Source organism: Lissotriton helveticus, chromosome 3_1, assembly GCF_964261635.1.
Source record: "Lissotriton helveticus chromosome 3_1, aLisHel1.1, whole genome shotgun sequence".
Taxonomy (NCBI): Eukaryota; Metazoa; Chordata; class Amphibia; order Caudata; family Salamandridae; genus Lissotriton; species Lissotriton helveticus.
In genome coordinates, this window is record NC_136061.1 from 1,366,699,606 (window position 1) to 1,366,717,133 (window position 17,528).

Here is a 17,528-nt window from a genome sequence, read left to right on the forward strand (position 1 = left end):
ACTTGAAGAAAATTGTAGCTGTGGCCATCTCGAGAGCAGCTCCATTTCACGAGATGATGATGCCGACCGCCTGGATTGCCTCTCTCTCCCTGTAGTATCCGGCTGCCCACATCAGGCTCACTCTAGCTGGCAGGCTTATTTGCACGGGTCATCGTGGTGGTGGGACAGGCTGGGTCATCGGGCGCATGTGATGCAGTGAGCCATTTCCCGAGTTCAGCTGCTGCCCGACTGAACGAAAGTGAAAGCAGTGACTCTAGAGTCGACTCGAGGAGTCACTGTAGTAGCGCGTGGGCTGGCCAAACAAAGATCCCCAGGGCCGTCATTGGTAGTGATTTTGCGCTGCAAGATTGACGGCCCTGGGAACCACATAAGCAGTACGGTGGTGCATGTTTTGTTGCATTTTATTTTCAAAAACACGTGCGAGCACTGGCTGCTCAGCAACAACCGACACACATGGGCCTGCCGCCTCCAAAATTGTGCCGCCTGGGGCGTACCGCCCCCCTCGCCCTCCCTAGCTACGCGGGTGGCTAGCATTTTGTGATGGTTGCCCCGTATGCCACAGATGTCCCCTTATGCCAAATATTACATACAATATGCCAGTGGCAGAACTTTGCCATTTGACTGCATCCAAATACCACTTGCCAAAAATTACTTCTAATATGCCAAGGGCCGTATTTTTTGTTATGGTTGCCTGCCTGCTCCTCTCCTTTCCACCCGAACCCCCAGTATAACGTGGTTGTTCTTACTGAAGCAAAGAATTATCTGCTGTATGTTAGCGCCAGAATTGTGCTTTGGGGTGGCATTCGGTCTGTTTGGTGCTTGTTTTTGCATATCAGAGAATGTTGCATGCCTCTTTGTGCGTGTTCTTAATGATGCCAAACTATTACCCTTCTATGAAACACCATGTAAGCTTAGAAAACAGCTTATTTTAGTACTCTATAACTACCCGATTTGATTTTGATTGGTGTTTTTTTTACATTCTGCGCTGCTGTTTATTTTTGTAAACAATTGATGTGTGCCTCTTCCTTTCCACATTAAACTGCAAAAAAACTTTCAGCTTGTTGTGCATTTAAATTAATTCATTGCTAGTTTGTTGTGAAAACAAAATCCTAATGTAATTTATCAAATTGGCACTCCTAGGTTACAAATGGTGTGGGTATTTATCATGAACCGAATGAATGTTCAGACCAGTTCCTCTACTCAGCGAAGACGGATGATTCTTGGAATTGTCATTTTACTTCTTGTTGATGTGATCTGGGTAGCCTCTTCTGAATTCACTTCGGTGAGTAGTATTTAATCCTACCTAAGATAATAGAAAAAATTGTGAGTGCTTGAAGATGTCGAAAGCTTCTTTAAAGTGAGAGTGATAGAAGTGATGTATTGATAAAGGGCCAAATTATCCAACAGTGCTAGCCATGTTCTACAGCATGGCACATTATGATTAAAAAGGGAAAAAAATGCAGTTGTGTGACATTCCTATCTTCAACATATGTTAGTCCTCTTTTTGTAGGGTTACAAGAACAATGATCTACTCTCGAAACCAACTCTTTTTCACCACTGCTGTCCTCAAGAGACCTCTTCACATATGAGGCAAATTATTTATTGTAATGAAAATACAATGCATTGTTTAACTTGTAAGTAGATAAACCTATATGTACCTGCTTTACACATTACAAGGTGCTTCTTTTATTTTCTAGCTATTTTACATCCCCCAGAGGTGTTAGTACATCGTTTATTCCATTAACACACCTGTTGGCGGCTTAATGCACAACTGGAGAGCTTTCTAAAATGCAACAGCTTGTGTCTTCGTTTCTCAGTTAAACATGTATGTTATGCCTCTCTCCCTTTAAAAGGTAATTCAGTATTTATCTGGATTGAAGATGCAATCAGACCTATAAACCAGGTGTAAAATATTTGGAGGATTTCATAATATTGTAACAATCAGAAAATCTCAATTTATGTACGATCGCAAAATCACTTTTAATGGATCAAAGAAAATGTTGGATAAAAATCTATAGTATTGCACGCAACTGGGCCCCTTACTTGATGTTTGTCCAAGTATTATTATTATTTTTAACTGCAAAAACTAACCGGATGAATATGATTTAAAGCATTTACCTAAATCGTGTTCCTGAAGAATGTCACGTATTTTCATAATTTTCTGTTAAAACTCTTAGAAGATAGGGGCCCAGATTAGTATGTCTTTAAAGGTCTCTAGTGTGCTGGTACGATCTCTGTTAGAAGCCTTGCACATTCCTCCTCCACCCCAACTCTCTGCACTTATAGTTCTCCTTCAGCCCTGCACTTGTGATTCCTGCACCTTTGTGACTGATTTTTTAAAAATGTTCTTTTATATCTTGAATTTGGTACATCCTGTTTTCCATTCCTATGCTACCCTTTCCCTGTATTATGTTCCAGTTCGCTTGGTATAACATACATTAGTTCATTTTAAAACCGCTACAGCAACATTACACAGTAAATTCCAAAACAGAGTTAAAAATTCAAAGTGTTAGTTATGGCAATCGTCTATGATGTTAGTTAAAAGGGGAATTCAATAAGGTGTCAGGAAACTTAAAACGTCATAACCTCATTTTATTTTTTTGCTGCGCGCTTTCAAAATTTGCTAACTTTGCAATTCAAAGAAGTATCTGTTGTCTTAAGGCATGTGATCACTGTTTGACTGCACGAGTGAATACCACATTGATTAACAGGTACTCTTAGCAGCACCCTCCTCTCCATCACCAGACCAGGACACACACATGTTATGTGAGTGATGTTTTCCTCAGTTTTACACAGTCTGCAAAAAACCTTTTTAGAATCCTGGAGCCGAGGCACAGCTGTAGCGAGACCTGGAAGGAGACTAAAGCGGTATCTGATAAAGTGCTCTTTTAGATTCCCGGACCACCCTGCCACCAGATAGCGCTGGGTTTTTAGAGTTTTATAGTCATTTACAATCATCCAGTCGTGAGAACCTGGTTGAAAGAGCCTCTTTTTCTTTAAGCACAGAGATTTTTTTCATCACGCCTTACATTTTTTTAAATGGCTCTGGTAGTAGGGACCTTTCCCATAGTGATCGAACACTTAATGGGTGAGTCTAGATATAGATGGGAAGGCACATTTTTACTTGTTTGAGCTTCATGACAAAGTGCTTGGCATAGTTGGTTTGCAGACAAAGACTTTATTGTTTCTCATACTTTGATGTAGGCCCATTTACACGCAATTGATTGGTTATTCATACAGACTCTAGCCTTATCTGGGCCGGTGAAGCATTGGGCGGGAGACGGAAAAGTGATTTGGATATTTAAAATTATCACTTCTCTACATTTTAGTGCCTCATTTCTGTAAGAGTTGCTTAGTGATAATTTTCCTGCTATTCCCTTTAGCAGTGGCAGGTAACATGAATCATCTAACTATTTCTGTAAAGTGCAAAATATGAGGAGTAGCATGTTACCCTTCCTCTGCAGATCCAGCCTATGCTGGTGGAAGGAGCCCTTGTAATCAAATAATAGTCCAAGGTAGCTATAATTTTCCCCCAGCTCCAGTTAATGTCCATGTAAATACCATCTGTGCCTTTTTTGTTTCCTTTTGCTCACTTCAGTTTTCTTCTGGTTTATTAACACGCCAATGACTGCTGAGAAGTGTGATAGCTGGTCAATGAGATGTTGCAAACCTATTTTTGTTTTGGCTAAGGAGAATAATGTTGTATGAATACAGAAGATTTAAGATGTGCATGTCTCCTAGTTCAGTGGGAATGAGCGTTTATTTCATATAGGGCAGGGGTCAGGTCGGCCAAAAAGAAGTGAAATCGACACAGAGCCAGTACACATCCTTGCTTTAAACCCAGAAAGGTTTCTAATTTCCTGGCCAGGAAAGCGGCATCTCATATTCTAACTCTTGCCCAGGTATCTGCATATAACAGCTATATTACTTTCAGAAGCCAAGCAGGGATGCCCATTGTGCCATTTTTTTGCCAGAGGAGATTACACTGCACACAGTCAAATGCAGCCTTAAAGTCCAGAAAGCAGAGGTAGATTGATTGCTTATTCAACTTTTCTTGTCCATAATATTCAAAAGTGATAGAATATTTTTTTACCATCTTTATATTAAGAACAGAAGCAGACAACCAAGACAGCGAACAGTACTGAGTAAATGCAGTGCTCAAATCATATGTTAAGGCAACAAACCTGGATATACATAATTAAGCATTGCATTACAATTTTAATGGAGTGTTGACAGTTCTACTAAATCATCACATCTATCAGCAGGCGGAGTATCACATACTCTGCCCTGTAATCATTCCATGCTCCCCAGAGCTGTATCCACTTTGCGGGGCAACCTCTCGATACATATATAGGCTTCTCAGTCACCACACACCAGTCCATATCTTTCCGCCACTCATCTAGAGTAAGTGGGTCTTGTGCCTTCCATTTCCTAGCTATATTTCTTCTGGCAATCATCAGCCCCAGAGTCACCCATATTCGCTCTTTAGAGGACAAATCCGTCGGGCCCCAGATATTCAGGAAACTTAATTTGATGTTATAGTCTATACATTGTCCCATTACTCTCTCCATACACCCGTGACTGCCAACCAGTATCTTTGGACAGTCAAAAGTACCCTCCTGACCACATTGTCGAACACACCCTTTCTCAGTAACTTATCCCATTCTCACCAAAGGTGGGCCGTGAGGTGTATTCTGTGAAGTATCTTCAATTGCACTAGCCAAAGCCTCGAGGGAATGGCCACCTCCCGGGGAGATGCCAATGCTTCTAGGCACTCCTCATCATCCAGCCGTGCCACATCATAATCCCACTTTGTGCGTAGCTAGAGTAGGGGATCAGTCGTGTTATTAATCTGTTTTGTATAGATTTATTAAATGGCTTTTTCGGGGTGGTTCCCATCTATAACCCTGCCTTCAAGCAGGGAGAATTCTGGCGGTGTTTCTCCCTTTTTTTAAAACCGCCTGTAAAGCATGGCGGATCTGCAGGTATCTATAGTATTCAGTGTTCGCCAATTCATACTCCATCTGCAGTTGACCAAAGGGTACTACCCCACCCCCCTTCCAAAGGTCACCCCCCCTTGAGATACCAATCAAATCCCAGCGATCAAATCCTTGGGTGCGATCCAAATTGCCCAACTGGTCTGTGTGCCAGAGAGGTGGGGCCTGCGTAATCGTGCCCTCCCACCCTAAGCTCTTCGTAGCAGCCTTCACGACTTGGATCGCATGTCCAGTGGGCCCAGTCAACTTCGCTGGGTTCAAATACAGTGCGCCTGCGAAGCTACCCCCGGGCATGAGCATCCTGTCCATTTGGAAATCTGGGTCTTCCGGTGGCCGATATGTGCAGTGATTTATACTTGCAAGTTGTGTTACCCAATAGTATTTCTTGATGTCTGGGAGGGCAATTCCCCCATCGTACCCCCCCAGTGTTAGCTTTTGAGTGGCAATTATCGGCGGTTTACCGTCCCACAGGAGTTTCCTAAGGGTACTATTGATGTCTCTAAAATATGCAGACGCCACTGGGTGGGGCGTGTTTTACAGGACATACACAAATCGTGGGAGGGACATCATTTTAAAAAGGGCCGCATGCCCTAAGAGGGACAAAGGTAGCGATCTCCAGTAGAAGACATCTTTCTTTAAGCGCCGTAGTGGGAGCTGGAGATTATGTCGTCAAACCGTGACAAGTCCTTGGATCCCCAGATCCCCATGTATTTAAATGCATCAGGTGTCGCCCCACTCAGGACATAGAGTACGGATTTCGTCCAGTTAATTCGATACCCAGCGTATCTACCAAAACTAAGAAAAATATGAAAAATCCTGTTAAGCGAGGCCGCTGGTGACGCTAAGTTTAACAAGATATCGTCCACATACAATGAGATGCGGTCTTCCCAGCCCTCCGCCCATCTAAGTCCCCTGGCCACAGGATCCCTACGTATCCACATCGCCAGCGGCTCAAGCGTCAATGCAAAAAGCAGAGGTGAGAGGGGCTAGCCCTGCATGGTGTCCCTGCTGAGTGTAAAGGTACCCGATTTTCAATTGTTGACTACCACTTGGGTCAAAGGATCTTTATAAAGGAGCCGAACCCACCCGATAACGTCCAGGCCAAATCCCAGTTTCCGCAACACCACAAACCTATAGGGCCATTCGATGCTATCAAACGCCATGGCTGCTTCAAGATACACAACCACCGCATCTTCCCTGATTGTTGCAGCGCAGTTGTGTACTCCCAGAAGTATTAGCAAATTACAGGAAGTGTTCCTAGCAGGCATCAAGCTTGATTGATCAGGGTGCACCAACTTTGTGATTACCTGCAATAAGCGAGTAGCCAAAACCTTCGCCGGTATCTTAAATTCTGCGTTCAGCAATGATATTGGCCTATAAGAGGAACACTGATTTCTTGGCTTCCTTTCCTTAGGAATGACCATGATTGTCGCTAGTCTCTGGTCAGCGGGAAGTACTCCCACTTCCTTACTCTCAAGGGACATTTTAGTTAGGTAGGGTGCAATTTTGCTCCTAGTAAGTTTATACAATTCATTGGGCAATCCGTTAGGACCCATTGCCTTGCCCCCCTACAAGTCCTGTATGGCCTTTTCAATCTCTGTACTAGCCAGCTCCCAGTCCAAGTCCAAGCGCTCCTTCCTAGTTAGCAGTGGCTGCGAGATGCCTCTAAAGAAGGAGGCCACCCCCTCCTCTGTGTATGGTGTCTGCGACGCGTAGATGTCTGATAGTAGTGGCCAAACGCTATCTCTTGAGGTTCGGTGAGTCTTACACACGGCTTTGTCTCTAGTTCTACCACCACTATACTTGCGAGGTCGCTACGGTCCAGCCAGGCCAGCAACTTACCCGCCTTGTCCCCCACGTTGTATATTTTGCTAATCGTTGCCCTGTATGTGCCCTGGCCGATTCAGTAGACACATCGGTATATTCTTTCGTTTTCAATTGCAGAGCCTGCCTAGTTTCATCAGTGCTGTCAACCAGAAGAGAGCTCTCAAGTTGTAATGCATCTTCTTCCATGCGAACTAGTTCCACTTGTTTCTCTTTCTTGGATCCCGTTATATGGGCCAAGGCAACACCCCGGATGACCACTTTGTAAGCCTTCCATAATGTAGAGTCCACTGAGCCATTGTTTTCCCTGAAGTATATCTCCGTATTGCTGGTGAGTTTGTCTCGTTGAGGAATTTTAAAGTACCATGGGTTGATAGGAACCATTCTACCCGCTACAGGCTCGCCCACCACCAGCCGGCAACAAACAGGCGAATGGTCGGAAATGCCCCTTGCCAGGTGAATCACCTCTTTGGCACTACCATTTGGCTCGCCAGAGTCACCAAGTAATCTATTCTGAACATACAACGGTGAGCTCCTGAGTAGAAAGTATACTGCTGCTCATCCGGATGGAGATTTCTCCATGTATCCACTAAACCCAGAACTCCCAGGAAACTGTGTATGTGCGTTTGGGAGGGAGGTAGGACCCTTTGGGGCCAATGGTCCAGTGAATCTGAGACTACGGAATTGAAATCCCCGCCAATCATCAGCCTACCCTCTGGAAGATCTAGAAGGAGGCTGCCAAGATCTCTAAAATCAGAGGTTTGGAGACACGGGAGTATGTCGACAGAAACTAGATTTAACTTGTGACCCTCCCACGTCCCTGAGATCGACACAAATCTCCCAAGGTTATCAGTCCAAGTACGATCAATCGACAGTGGCCATTATCCCCACCCCCCTGGATCATGAACCAAACGCCGAGTGCACCACTAATTTAAACCTGTGCCTTGACATTGCGTTGCATGCGTTCCCTAATACGTGTAGCTCTTGTATAAGGATCACATCTGGAGAATCTCGCTTTATGAACTGAAGTACAATTCCCCTCTTTATCTTGTCCCCTAACCTGTTTACGTTCCAGGAGATCAATCTCATTCCTTGTTTTGCCATAGGGGTCATATTGGTCTAAGGTGATAAACGCAGTCGCAGGGGAAGCCCTGCACTATACCAGGTGTTGTTTGCGGCCTTGAGCACCCCTCCCGCCCCGCTAGGTGTCCATGTCGCCTTTGTGGTCATGCTTATTTGTTATCACTAGTGCACCACATGTTGCCCATCCTGTCTGTTGCGTGTGTCATGAATAAAACAGAACTTCCCTTCCCCCCGTCTTAACACTAGCACAGTACGCTGACGTACAGTAGCTGTTGCCCTTATTACATCTAGGCTGGACTATTGTAACAGTCTTTATGCAGGACTCAATAAAGTAGCCCTGCATAAACTTCAAATGGTCCAACACGCAGCTGCCAGTCTGCCTAGGAAATCTTCGGCCTCTACAGCTTTGGATGTATTACACTGGCTCCCTATTCATAAGCGCATACTTTTTAAAGTTCTCACCATTACTTACAGAGCTTTTCATCACTGCGGCCCACTGTACCTGCGCAAACACTTTAAACAGTATCATCCGTCAAGATCACTCAGGTCCTCCACGGCCAATCTACTCCTTGTCCCCAGGTTCAAAATGTCAACTAGAGGAGGAAAATCCATTGCAGTCATCGGCGCGAAAGCATGGAACAAACTTCCCCCTTTCTTGCGTCAATCCACAACTGAATTAATATTCAAAAAGTCTTTAAAAACATGGATTTACTCCCTGTCCAGCTCCGAATGCATGGGATTCATATGATGTGCTTCCTAGACTGGTAGTTTTCTCATCTACTACCTGCTGTTTCCTGGAATCCAAGCGCCAAGATACTCCATGGAGTGGTAGTGCGCAATATAAATCCCTTTTCACATCACATCACATCACCCTGAATGATTAATGTTGTGATCATGTATAATGCCGGAAATGCTGCGTAACAAGAATCCCACCCCCCTTAACGTGGTCAACCGTACCCCCCTCCCTGCCTCCCTGCATGGCGGACTCGGAACCTCCCGCCGCCCCCAACTTGCAGGGTGCCTATCGCCCACCCTTATAACTTTAGGTGCGTGTCCCCCAACCTGGCACCGTGAAAACAATACTACAAATTGCTGGTTCAATAGCACAATACACATGTTAATTAAGTCTAGAATTCCAAGTTTTGCTGGAAAGACCCACCAGTGCTAGGCCCCGCGGAGGTGTGACTACAGTTCCTTCACAATTACAGTGGAACATACAAACCAATTATCATCTGACGCCATCGTCTTCTGCTTGTTCATTCATTGGGAATCCCTCCCCCCTCTCCATTCACCTTGAGGCTGTTCTCGACCGTTTCACTGACTCCCGTGTTTGTTTTTACCAGCCTGCCACCATTTGTCCAGCCAGTCCCAGGCCTCTTCAGGGGTGACGAAAAACCAGACCTTCCCCTCTGATTCCACTCTCCATTTCGCAGGAAAGAGCATTGCATATTTCATTTTCTTGTCCCGCAGAGCTTTCTTTACCTCTAGGAAGCTATGCCGCTGGCGCTGCACCCTGAGCGTGAAGTCCAGGAAGAAAGTCACTTTTCTATTTTGGAATTCAATTGGTGGTGGGTTGCGTGCCGTCTGTAAGATGATATCTCTATCCCTATAGTTGAAGATCCTCGCAACTATAGGTCTCGGGGAGGGGGGGGTGGAACTTCAGGATTCAGTTTGCCCCGGGCACTCTATGCTCTCTTTCTACTGTGAAAAATGTAGACAGTCTAGTAGGTTTTAGGTAGATCGTGACTAGCTCTTCCACAAAGCAGTCTGTTGCATGTTCCTCCGCGCAGTCCAGGAATCCCAGCATGTGAACATTGTTGGGCCTCGAGCGCCCTTCATACTCATCTAGTTGAGCCTTCAGTCATTCACTCAGATTGCAAGTCAGTCACTGTTTTCTGGAGGGAGGAAATGTCCTTAACAAGTGAGCCCGTTGTCGATTCCACCTCTTTGAGTCTAGTGTTCATAAATCGCAAATCTGCTCTAATTAGGGATACTTCCGAGGATACCGAGTCAATCCTGGATTCCAGAGACGTTCTCACTGTCGTGATCACTGTTAAAATATCCTGCAGGGTTGGTTCCTTCACCCCAGCAGCGTCTTGCTGGTTATCCGGCGAATCTTGCGTTCCATTCTGGCCGGGACTTTTCCAACTTGGCCTGCATGGAGGCCTTGTTATTACGACCATCCGCATGTGGAAGCCGTATGAATCCACGCACAGATGAGGGCCCGCTGGGCAGTCTGACTATGTCGTCCATTGGCGGCTGCTGAATTCTGTCCACCCTCAAAGGGAAAACACTGTCTGTGGTGGTCGTTTCTTCCGACGTCATGCCTCTTCAGCAACACTATCACGCTGGCGCCCTGGGTGTCGCCAAAAGCAGTGCGTCGTTTGGGCCGCTGATTATGAGGCAGAGGACAGCAGTGGAATGCTAAATTACACCCCGCTACCCCTCAAGAGTTGAGGACCATCCCGGTACACCAGCAATTGAGGCGATTTTAGGCCCAGCCGGTGGTAGGTTTCAGTGCACTTCTTTGTCTCTCGTCCGCTCCATGTCACAGGCCATGGGTGGTCCCAAACCAGGCCTTATGGCATCACAGTACTCCTATTTGCCCACCTCAGTGCCGCATGGTTGGAAACCTCCGTCCGGTCTCGCTGCCCAACTCTCAGCGTTCCCCAACGTGGGCGGTGCGTTGTTGCGTAGGCCGCACCGCGGCCACTCTTGCTGGCAGATGGACCGCGCGGCGGGTGTACACCCCTGTCCCTGTGCACTTCACCAGGAGCTCCCGACCACGATCGGGTGATGCAGGTTCATCAAATTATCACAAAGCCGGAGAGGGGGTGGGGGGAGGGAGACACCAGCAGGACTTTGTCCACACTGCCCCCGAGTTACAGTCCTATGGAGGGGGGGAGGTAATCCTCACGGTCAGAGCGCTCGCCCCCTCCTAATCCTGAATGAGTCCCCGCAGGGCAGTGCAGGCCTCTCCACTCCTTTGGTATACCGTGGCAGAGATCTTGTCCGGGGTTGTGGTATTACCGGCACGTCACTCATCGGAGTTGCGGCCCGGCTGAAATTCCTTCCTCGTCAGTCTCGGCCAGGCAGTCCGCTCGATGGTCGCACCAGGCTTACGATCCCCAGCGCAGCCAAGGCTAGGCCCTGCTACGTGCTCCGGAGCTCGCTCGCTCCTCCCCGCTGCAGACACAGGCTTTGCGGAGCGGTCTCGCCGCAGGGCAATTCTCTGGTTCCATGCCACTAATTCGAGTGGGTCATGGCTCAAAATTAGCTCACAGGAGTTGTGAGCAGAAAGCTGTTGTTCACAGCTCAGCAATCCGGGATCAGTGGACGGATGGCACCATTAACGGGTTCACTTGGACGGAGCCGCCTCAAGGAGCGGCCATTCCCCTCAGCAGTTCAGTGTTAGAATATTGATTGTTGTGCCAACCCCTTGTACAGACCCAGATTGGTTAGGAGGAATAAAATGTTTTTCTTTTGCCCAGAGCAATAGATTTGTTAGAAGAAGTTCTGTGAAGTGGTTTGCTTCAGTGTCTAATAGCGTAATGAGGCAGTAGTTTTCTGGTCAGTGGCAGTCTTGTCCTTTGAAAAAGGGGGTAACTGTAGAGCCTTTGCTTGAGTCCGGAATAAATTCTAGTTGCAGGGCACTTTTGAAAACTCCCGACAAGCTGGCAACACAAAAGGCGTTCCTTGTCTTGTACAGTGCTGGTGGAATTCCTTTAGGACCCGTCTTGTCTACACTTTTGGATAGATTTACATATTTGCTCTTCAGAAAACTATAACAAAGAGCTATTTTGTCAATCTCTTCCCAATTCTGCCCAGATTGCTGGCTCAGATCTGTCCTTGTTATGAAGGGACCTTTTGTCATTTCTATCACAAATCTCTGCTATCAGCTCTGAGTTTTTAAAAATGTTTTTAATGTCCTGAGTTCTTTTCCCCTCCTGTCACTGATAAATAGTTAGAGTCCGCATCTGGTTTTGCATCCTCAAGATAGCAAAACAGGTACCTAGAAAAGTTGCTTTTGACTCGGACGTCAGAAGCAACTGTTCCATCTAGCCATTGATGGTTTTCTACACAAGCGGGGCTCTAATTTAGTGCCCTTAAGTATATATATATTAAGCGATATTGTTTGCCTACCATGAATCCTTGTGAAGTCTAGTTTGAAATGAACTCAAACAAATTAAAAAGTGGCTTCAGTGGAAGAACAAGAAGGGAGCTTAAAAGGCAAAGCCAGTGTTTGCAAAATTGCTCATTTATCCCTGGACCTGAACAGCATCACAAGTTGTCTCATATCTTATTAAACCAACCGTTTCCATCCTACCTCTTCAGAGACACTGTAATAACTTTGGAACTAGGATCTATTGTACACTTGGGGTGAATGTATTTTCTATACCTGCAAGTAAGGTAATACAAAATGTAGTTAAGAAAATAAAAAATGCTTGATTGTGTATTTAGGCTATCCTGTTGATGCTTCTGTTTCATGTGCTCATAGAACATTAGACCTACTTTCCTGCCTCAACTCCTGTGGACTGAATCATTTGTATGCACAGCTAGCTAATACTTCTAATCCAGGATGACTAATGTGTGGAGAGTGTAAGTGTTTACAATTACAAAAATCTAAATTAAAAGCTTATCAGCTGCTTAGAATGAAGCTGGGAAGTGATTTGAATACAGCATTTAATACCGCCTATAGTCTTTCTGAATATAGAGTGATGTAATTTGATCTCAGCGTCTATTTTTCAGAGGTTTGTGAATAGAGTATTTGTCTTGAACCTTTGTGTAGTGGTGTGCATAGATGACCTATTCAAGGAACCTCTGTGACTTCAGTATCAAATCTTTTGAGAGCTAATCCTTTGACATGCAAATCAGAAAAATCTGAATTTAAAAGGAAGATTTTTAGTCTCCCTGAAATGGAATGATATTTACTGGAATTACAATGAATCCTAGGAAGAAAATAAGAGAATTATCATATCAGATTTACCTTGAACAATATGTGTAAAAGAGTCTAAAATACCAAGAAACGTTGAGCAACACCAAGATGGCCACCTCACCCTGGTCTACTTGGCGCCGGATACTATCTGCAGCCACGATGAGGGCAGATTCTGTACTGTGGCCACTCCTGAAACCATTCTACAAAGGGTCCAGAATTTTATGTGTATCAATAAATATAACCAATTCCTGGTTGATACATTTTTCGAGTATCTTAGCAAGGATATGGGGGCGGAGGTTCTTCAGATCTTCAGGATTTGCATTAGGTTTTTTAGAAGTGGGGTTTCAATCATTTCCTTCTAGGGTGCCTGGAATATTCCAAATTGCAAAGTGAAAGTGAAAACATTGTGCAAAAAGTCTGCTACCAGATCCGGGGCCAGTTAGAGAATTGAGTGGACAGGGATCCAATGGAGAACCTGATTTTATGCTCTGTAGCAAGTCATTTGTTTGCTGCAGGGAAATGGGCGGAGGGTGAAATCCTGAGAACTGTTTGGCCTTAGAGTTCCAGGAAGCCGTTTCAGGAACACACTCGCTCACCACAGAGAGAGAGCGAAGCCTGAATAGATATTCAAAATTTGGTCCTGAAAGAGTAGTTGTACCATGTCACAGAAGTCTTGGGATGACTTCAGATCACCCCGGTTTTGAGGAGTGGATAGTTCTTTCACTACTCTGAAAAGTAGCTCAGAGGAATTGTTGGTGGCCCTGATTTCTATGAGAAAGTGGACAAGTTAGTCAGATGGTGGCTTGGTTGTAGGGCAGTAGAAGGGCTTTAAGTTTCTCTTTTTCCCTTCTGCTATAGTTAGTATTCCATTTCCTTACTTGTCGATGCCAATCTTGTCATAGACCATTGAGTTAATCAGAGAACTAGGGCGCAGATGATTTACAAATGGTCAATTTTTTTACCTTAAGGGTGGCGATAGTATCCAGAGCAGCGTTGACCAATGTTCGGAAACCTTCTGCAGAATATACAGAGGAGTTGTCTGGTCTGGCTCTGGTAATGTTAAGCGCTAGTCTTGGGCTCTCAGAAGTGATCTTATTGACATTTCTTCTAGTTATTGTGTTGTGATAAAGTACCATTTCAAGAGGTGATTAAATAGACGTAGCCAAGTAGTGCCTAATTAAGTTATTTATTAAGTCCATAACATCAGTGGTATCAGCCCCACCAAGAGCAGCCTGCCTGCTGCTCAACCTATCTTCAACTGTCAACACTCCTGTACACTAAGTACACCTACAACACTCACACCATGCACCCAAGCATTCCACTCATGTCCATCACACCAACATTCCAAACAGAACACTCACACTGGCTGAACAGCTAGGAACGAAGTAACAAGGGACAATTAGAAACACAACAGGAAGATACCACATATCTTCTCCCATTAAAATTGAAAATTAATTAAACCATACAACAATGGAAACAACTATGCACATAATGTACAAAAGAAGGAAATAATCTAGGACCCAGGATGCAGAGTAAAACACCACATCATGAGAGGGAACAAAGACTAAACAAAGGAGGAAAGGAGAGTGAAAAGATATACACAAAATATCACACATCCTCCTTCTTTAATAGAAAAAACAAATGGAAAGTCACGGGAACGTTAAACTTAAAATTACAAAGTGAGATAACCCCACATGAAAAGACATGTGAAAACTAGACAAAAGAAAGATGCAAAAGAAGCATTCAACCATGCACCGAGAAGCAGGGCAAGGCACAGTGAAGAGACAAACACAAGAGAAACAGATCCTGGACTCTACCACTATGGGTGGACTGCACCCTGTTAATAGTTTCATTATAAGAGGAACAAACCCACAGCAACTGTGAAGGAGGGACTACAACCCAACTCACCACCCTCATGTAAGGGACCATACATGCAAAAATGGGACTGTGACTCATAATGCGAATGCGAGCAAAGTCAGTGAACAGGACATGCAGCACAGGGTGACTTACACACACGTAACAACTTAGAGAATAGGTGTAGCACAGGGTGACTTAAACGCGGTATAACCAGGTAAAAATGGGATTGACACTCACTCTAACACCCCTAATGTAAGGCTTTGTAATTTGAACCGTGCAAATGGGACTAATCCCCACTAAGACAACGAGCACACGTGCAGCACAGGGTGACTTACACACTATACAACAATCCATCAAAAGATTATGTAGAACTAAAGACCCAAGATGGGTGACCAACAACCACTGAGAACTAATGTCAGCATTACAAGATAGTGAAAGGTGTGAAATGTCCTGGCATACAAATATGACTTGGCCACACAAAATAAAATGAGTTTTTCATGAAAAACACATAGTAGGCATAAACTCATGTAACATGCACCTCATATCTAGAGTCTTTCTACCCTGTAATAAACTTCACCCTAAAGCCATCACAAAGAAAATACATCTGCATCTGAGCAGTAGAGAATGATCCAGCTAGCAACACCCAAAAAATAAATAACCTCGGTGAGAAACTTCTCATCCGTGGAACGAGACACTGTCCAAATCTAATGTTGTGTGCCACTTCTAAGATGGAAAAGAGTCACTGAACAGACTGGCACAACTTTCTCTTTGTGATTTGACTTGCTGTACATGTGTGATGTGAACCAACCTGTTGTTTAATATAATAAACTATTAAAGATGTTCGCATCGCCGTGCTGTCGCTGCACACAATGTGGCTCTAATAGAATGAACTGGAAGAAAGTCCACGTTCTGCAGCTTGTGAGCATGAGTAAAGTCATCAAACTAACCCAGAGGAAATGCACACTGCAAAACTTGTTAATCACCTCACACGAGAGAGGCTGAGGGGAATGATTCGTAAATCGAAACGCAGTCGATGTATCAAAAGAAAGGCCAACAAACACTGTTCCATTACCGCATCGTTCCTTAACCGCATGCGTGCGGTAGGATTTCCGCCCGTACGCTGGGTTTTAGGGATTCGCACTTTACATGACGAGCTGGGCTCGTCATGAGCGTGCGAGGAGGCTACCTCATGACGAGCCCAGCTCGTCATCAGCGTCGAAGGGGTTAATCCTTCAAGAAATGCGGAGAAACGGTACTCCGGGATCCAACGACGTGCCCTGACGGCTAAAACCTCAGTCATCATAACCACACTGCTCGCGGTTGGCAGCATGTGATCCACTTGATGCTGTAGAAAACGGTACCCAACTTTGCCCCAGAGATTGCGTGCTGCCTCCAAACCCAAGATGGCGGAACGCAGGGGTGACGCACGCTGGGTGGCTAAAGACTCGTCCGAGCAGAAAAGCATCCAACAGCAGCTCTGAGAGCTGCTCAGCAAAAAATACGTAGTTAAAGAGTCTATGTGCGACTCCATGGAGATGGTAAGTCCTCGCGCTAAGAACGACTTGTGCCACTGTTTTGAATACACACAGCAGCGGTTTACCTACCAATGCTCAATAGGAGACTCCTGTATAAAAAAGAAAAAAATAAGGGACCAAAAATTGTCTCATCTGAGACGTCGCACTCCAGTTGCCGGTATCAATGTAGATTTACAAACGAGTGTAACACCATTCCATATAACTGTAACTTACATACAGTAAACAGCATAAGAACTTGCTTTTCATGTCGCCATTCCAGACATGACAGTAACAATGTTGACTGTAATGAAAGATGAGTAGGCACTCATTTCACCATGCTTAGTCTTGTCAAAACACAAGTCCATCATTGCACTGCGTTGTGCCAGCAGACATAACCTCAAAGCACCCATAAACACCTTTTGTGAGGCACACTTCTACTAAAGTTTTAAAAATGCGGCTATAGGTACACAATTCAGAACCAATTTTAAAAACCGATTTCAGTGACCTGACTAGTATAGCTCTCATTTCAATATATTTGCATACTCTTACTGACAACTTGTCCCATTGTACCCCAGAGAGATAAGAGGTGAGTGATACAGCCTGTTTGTACTTTATGTTCTAAGAAATTCTTTCTGAAGAGTGCCATAGGAAGGAGTTACCTCCAAAATAAGCTAGAGATTTGTTCACTTAATATCTCATTAATACCCAGAGAGATTGTGTACTTTGCACAATAAGCCTTATTTGCTCTCACCAACAAACCCTACAATATAGCACATAGCATAGTGCCTTGGTTTGCTTGTGACACCATTGGGGTGTGCATAATATTTTGCAACTTTGTTGGTTGCTGAAAGTCGAGTAATATGTAGAACAATATCTAAAATTGTATTGTACAGCTGCTTATTGCAAGCATTTGCGTATCAACATATTTGGTCTTCTGGTGCACCTTCCTACAGCATTTCTTGGCATGTTTTCTTCTCATGTTTCCTGAGTTTTTAACAACAGGTACAACAACATTACCTTCACACCTTCATACATCTCTACAGGAAAGCCGCTGATGGCTCTCCACATCGCAGCTCCTCTTCTTTTATTGAGGATTGTCTCTGACAGTTCGAGAAATTGCTCCTTGTTTGGGTGCTGGACCAGGGATGATCTACCTGCCTCTTGGGAAGTTAGCCTGGGGACGTTTCTTCCTCTGCCACGCTCTATTTTGCAGTCTGCAGTTACCTTATTGAAATTAGTGAGGCTTAGACCATGAAGGGACCTGGAGACAGCTACTAGTATCAATACTAGCTCTATCTTAATCTAGTATTGTACCAA

The 17,528-nt window shown here is 44.7% G+C and overlaps 1 protein-coding gene across 2 annotated transcripts in view; it reads left to right on the top strand.

The window, feature by feature from the left end:
• SLC35F5 (solute carrier family 35 member F5) overlaps positions 1–17,528 on the top strand; it is a 786,684-nt gene that overhangs the window by 133,400 nt on the left and 635,756 nt on the right. For both annotated transcript variants that reach the window (XM_078682012.1, XM_078682011.1), the window contains one exon: positions 1,141–1,282. In XM_078682012.1, coding sequence (XP_078538138.1) covers positions 1,141–1,282 — 142 coding nt within the window. The remainder of the gene's footprint in view (positions 1–1,140; positions 1,283–17,528) is intronic.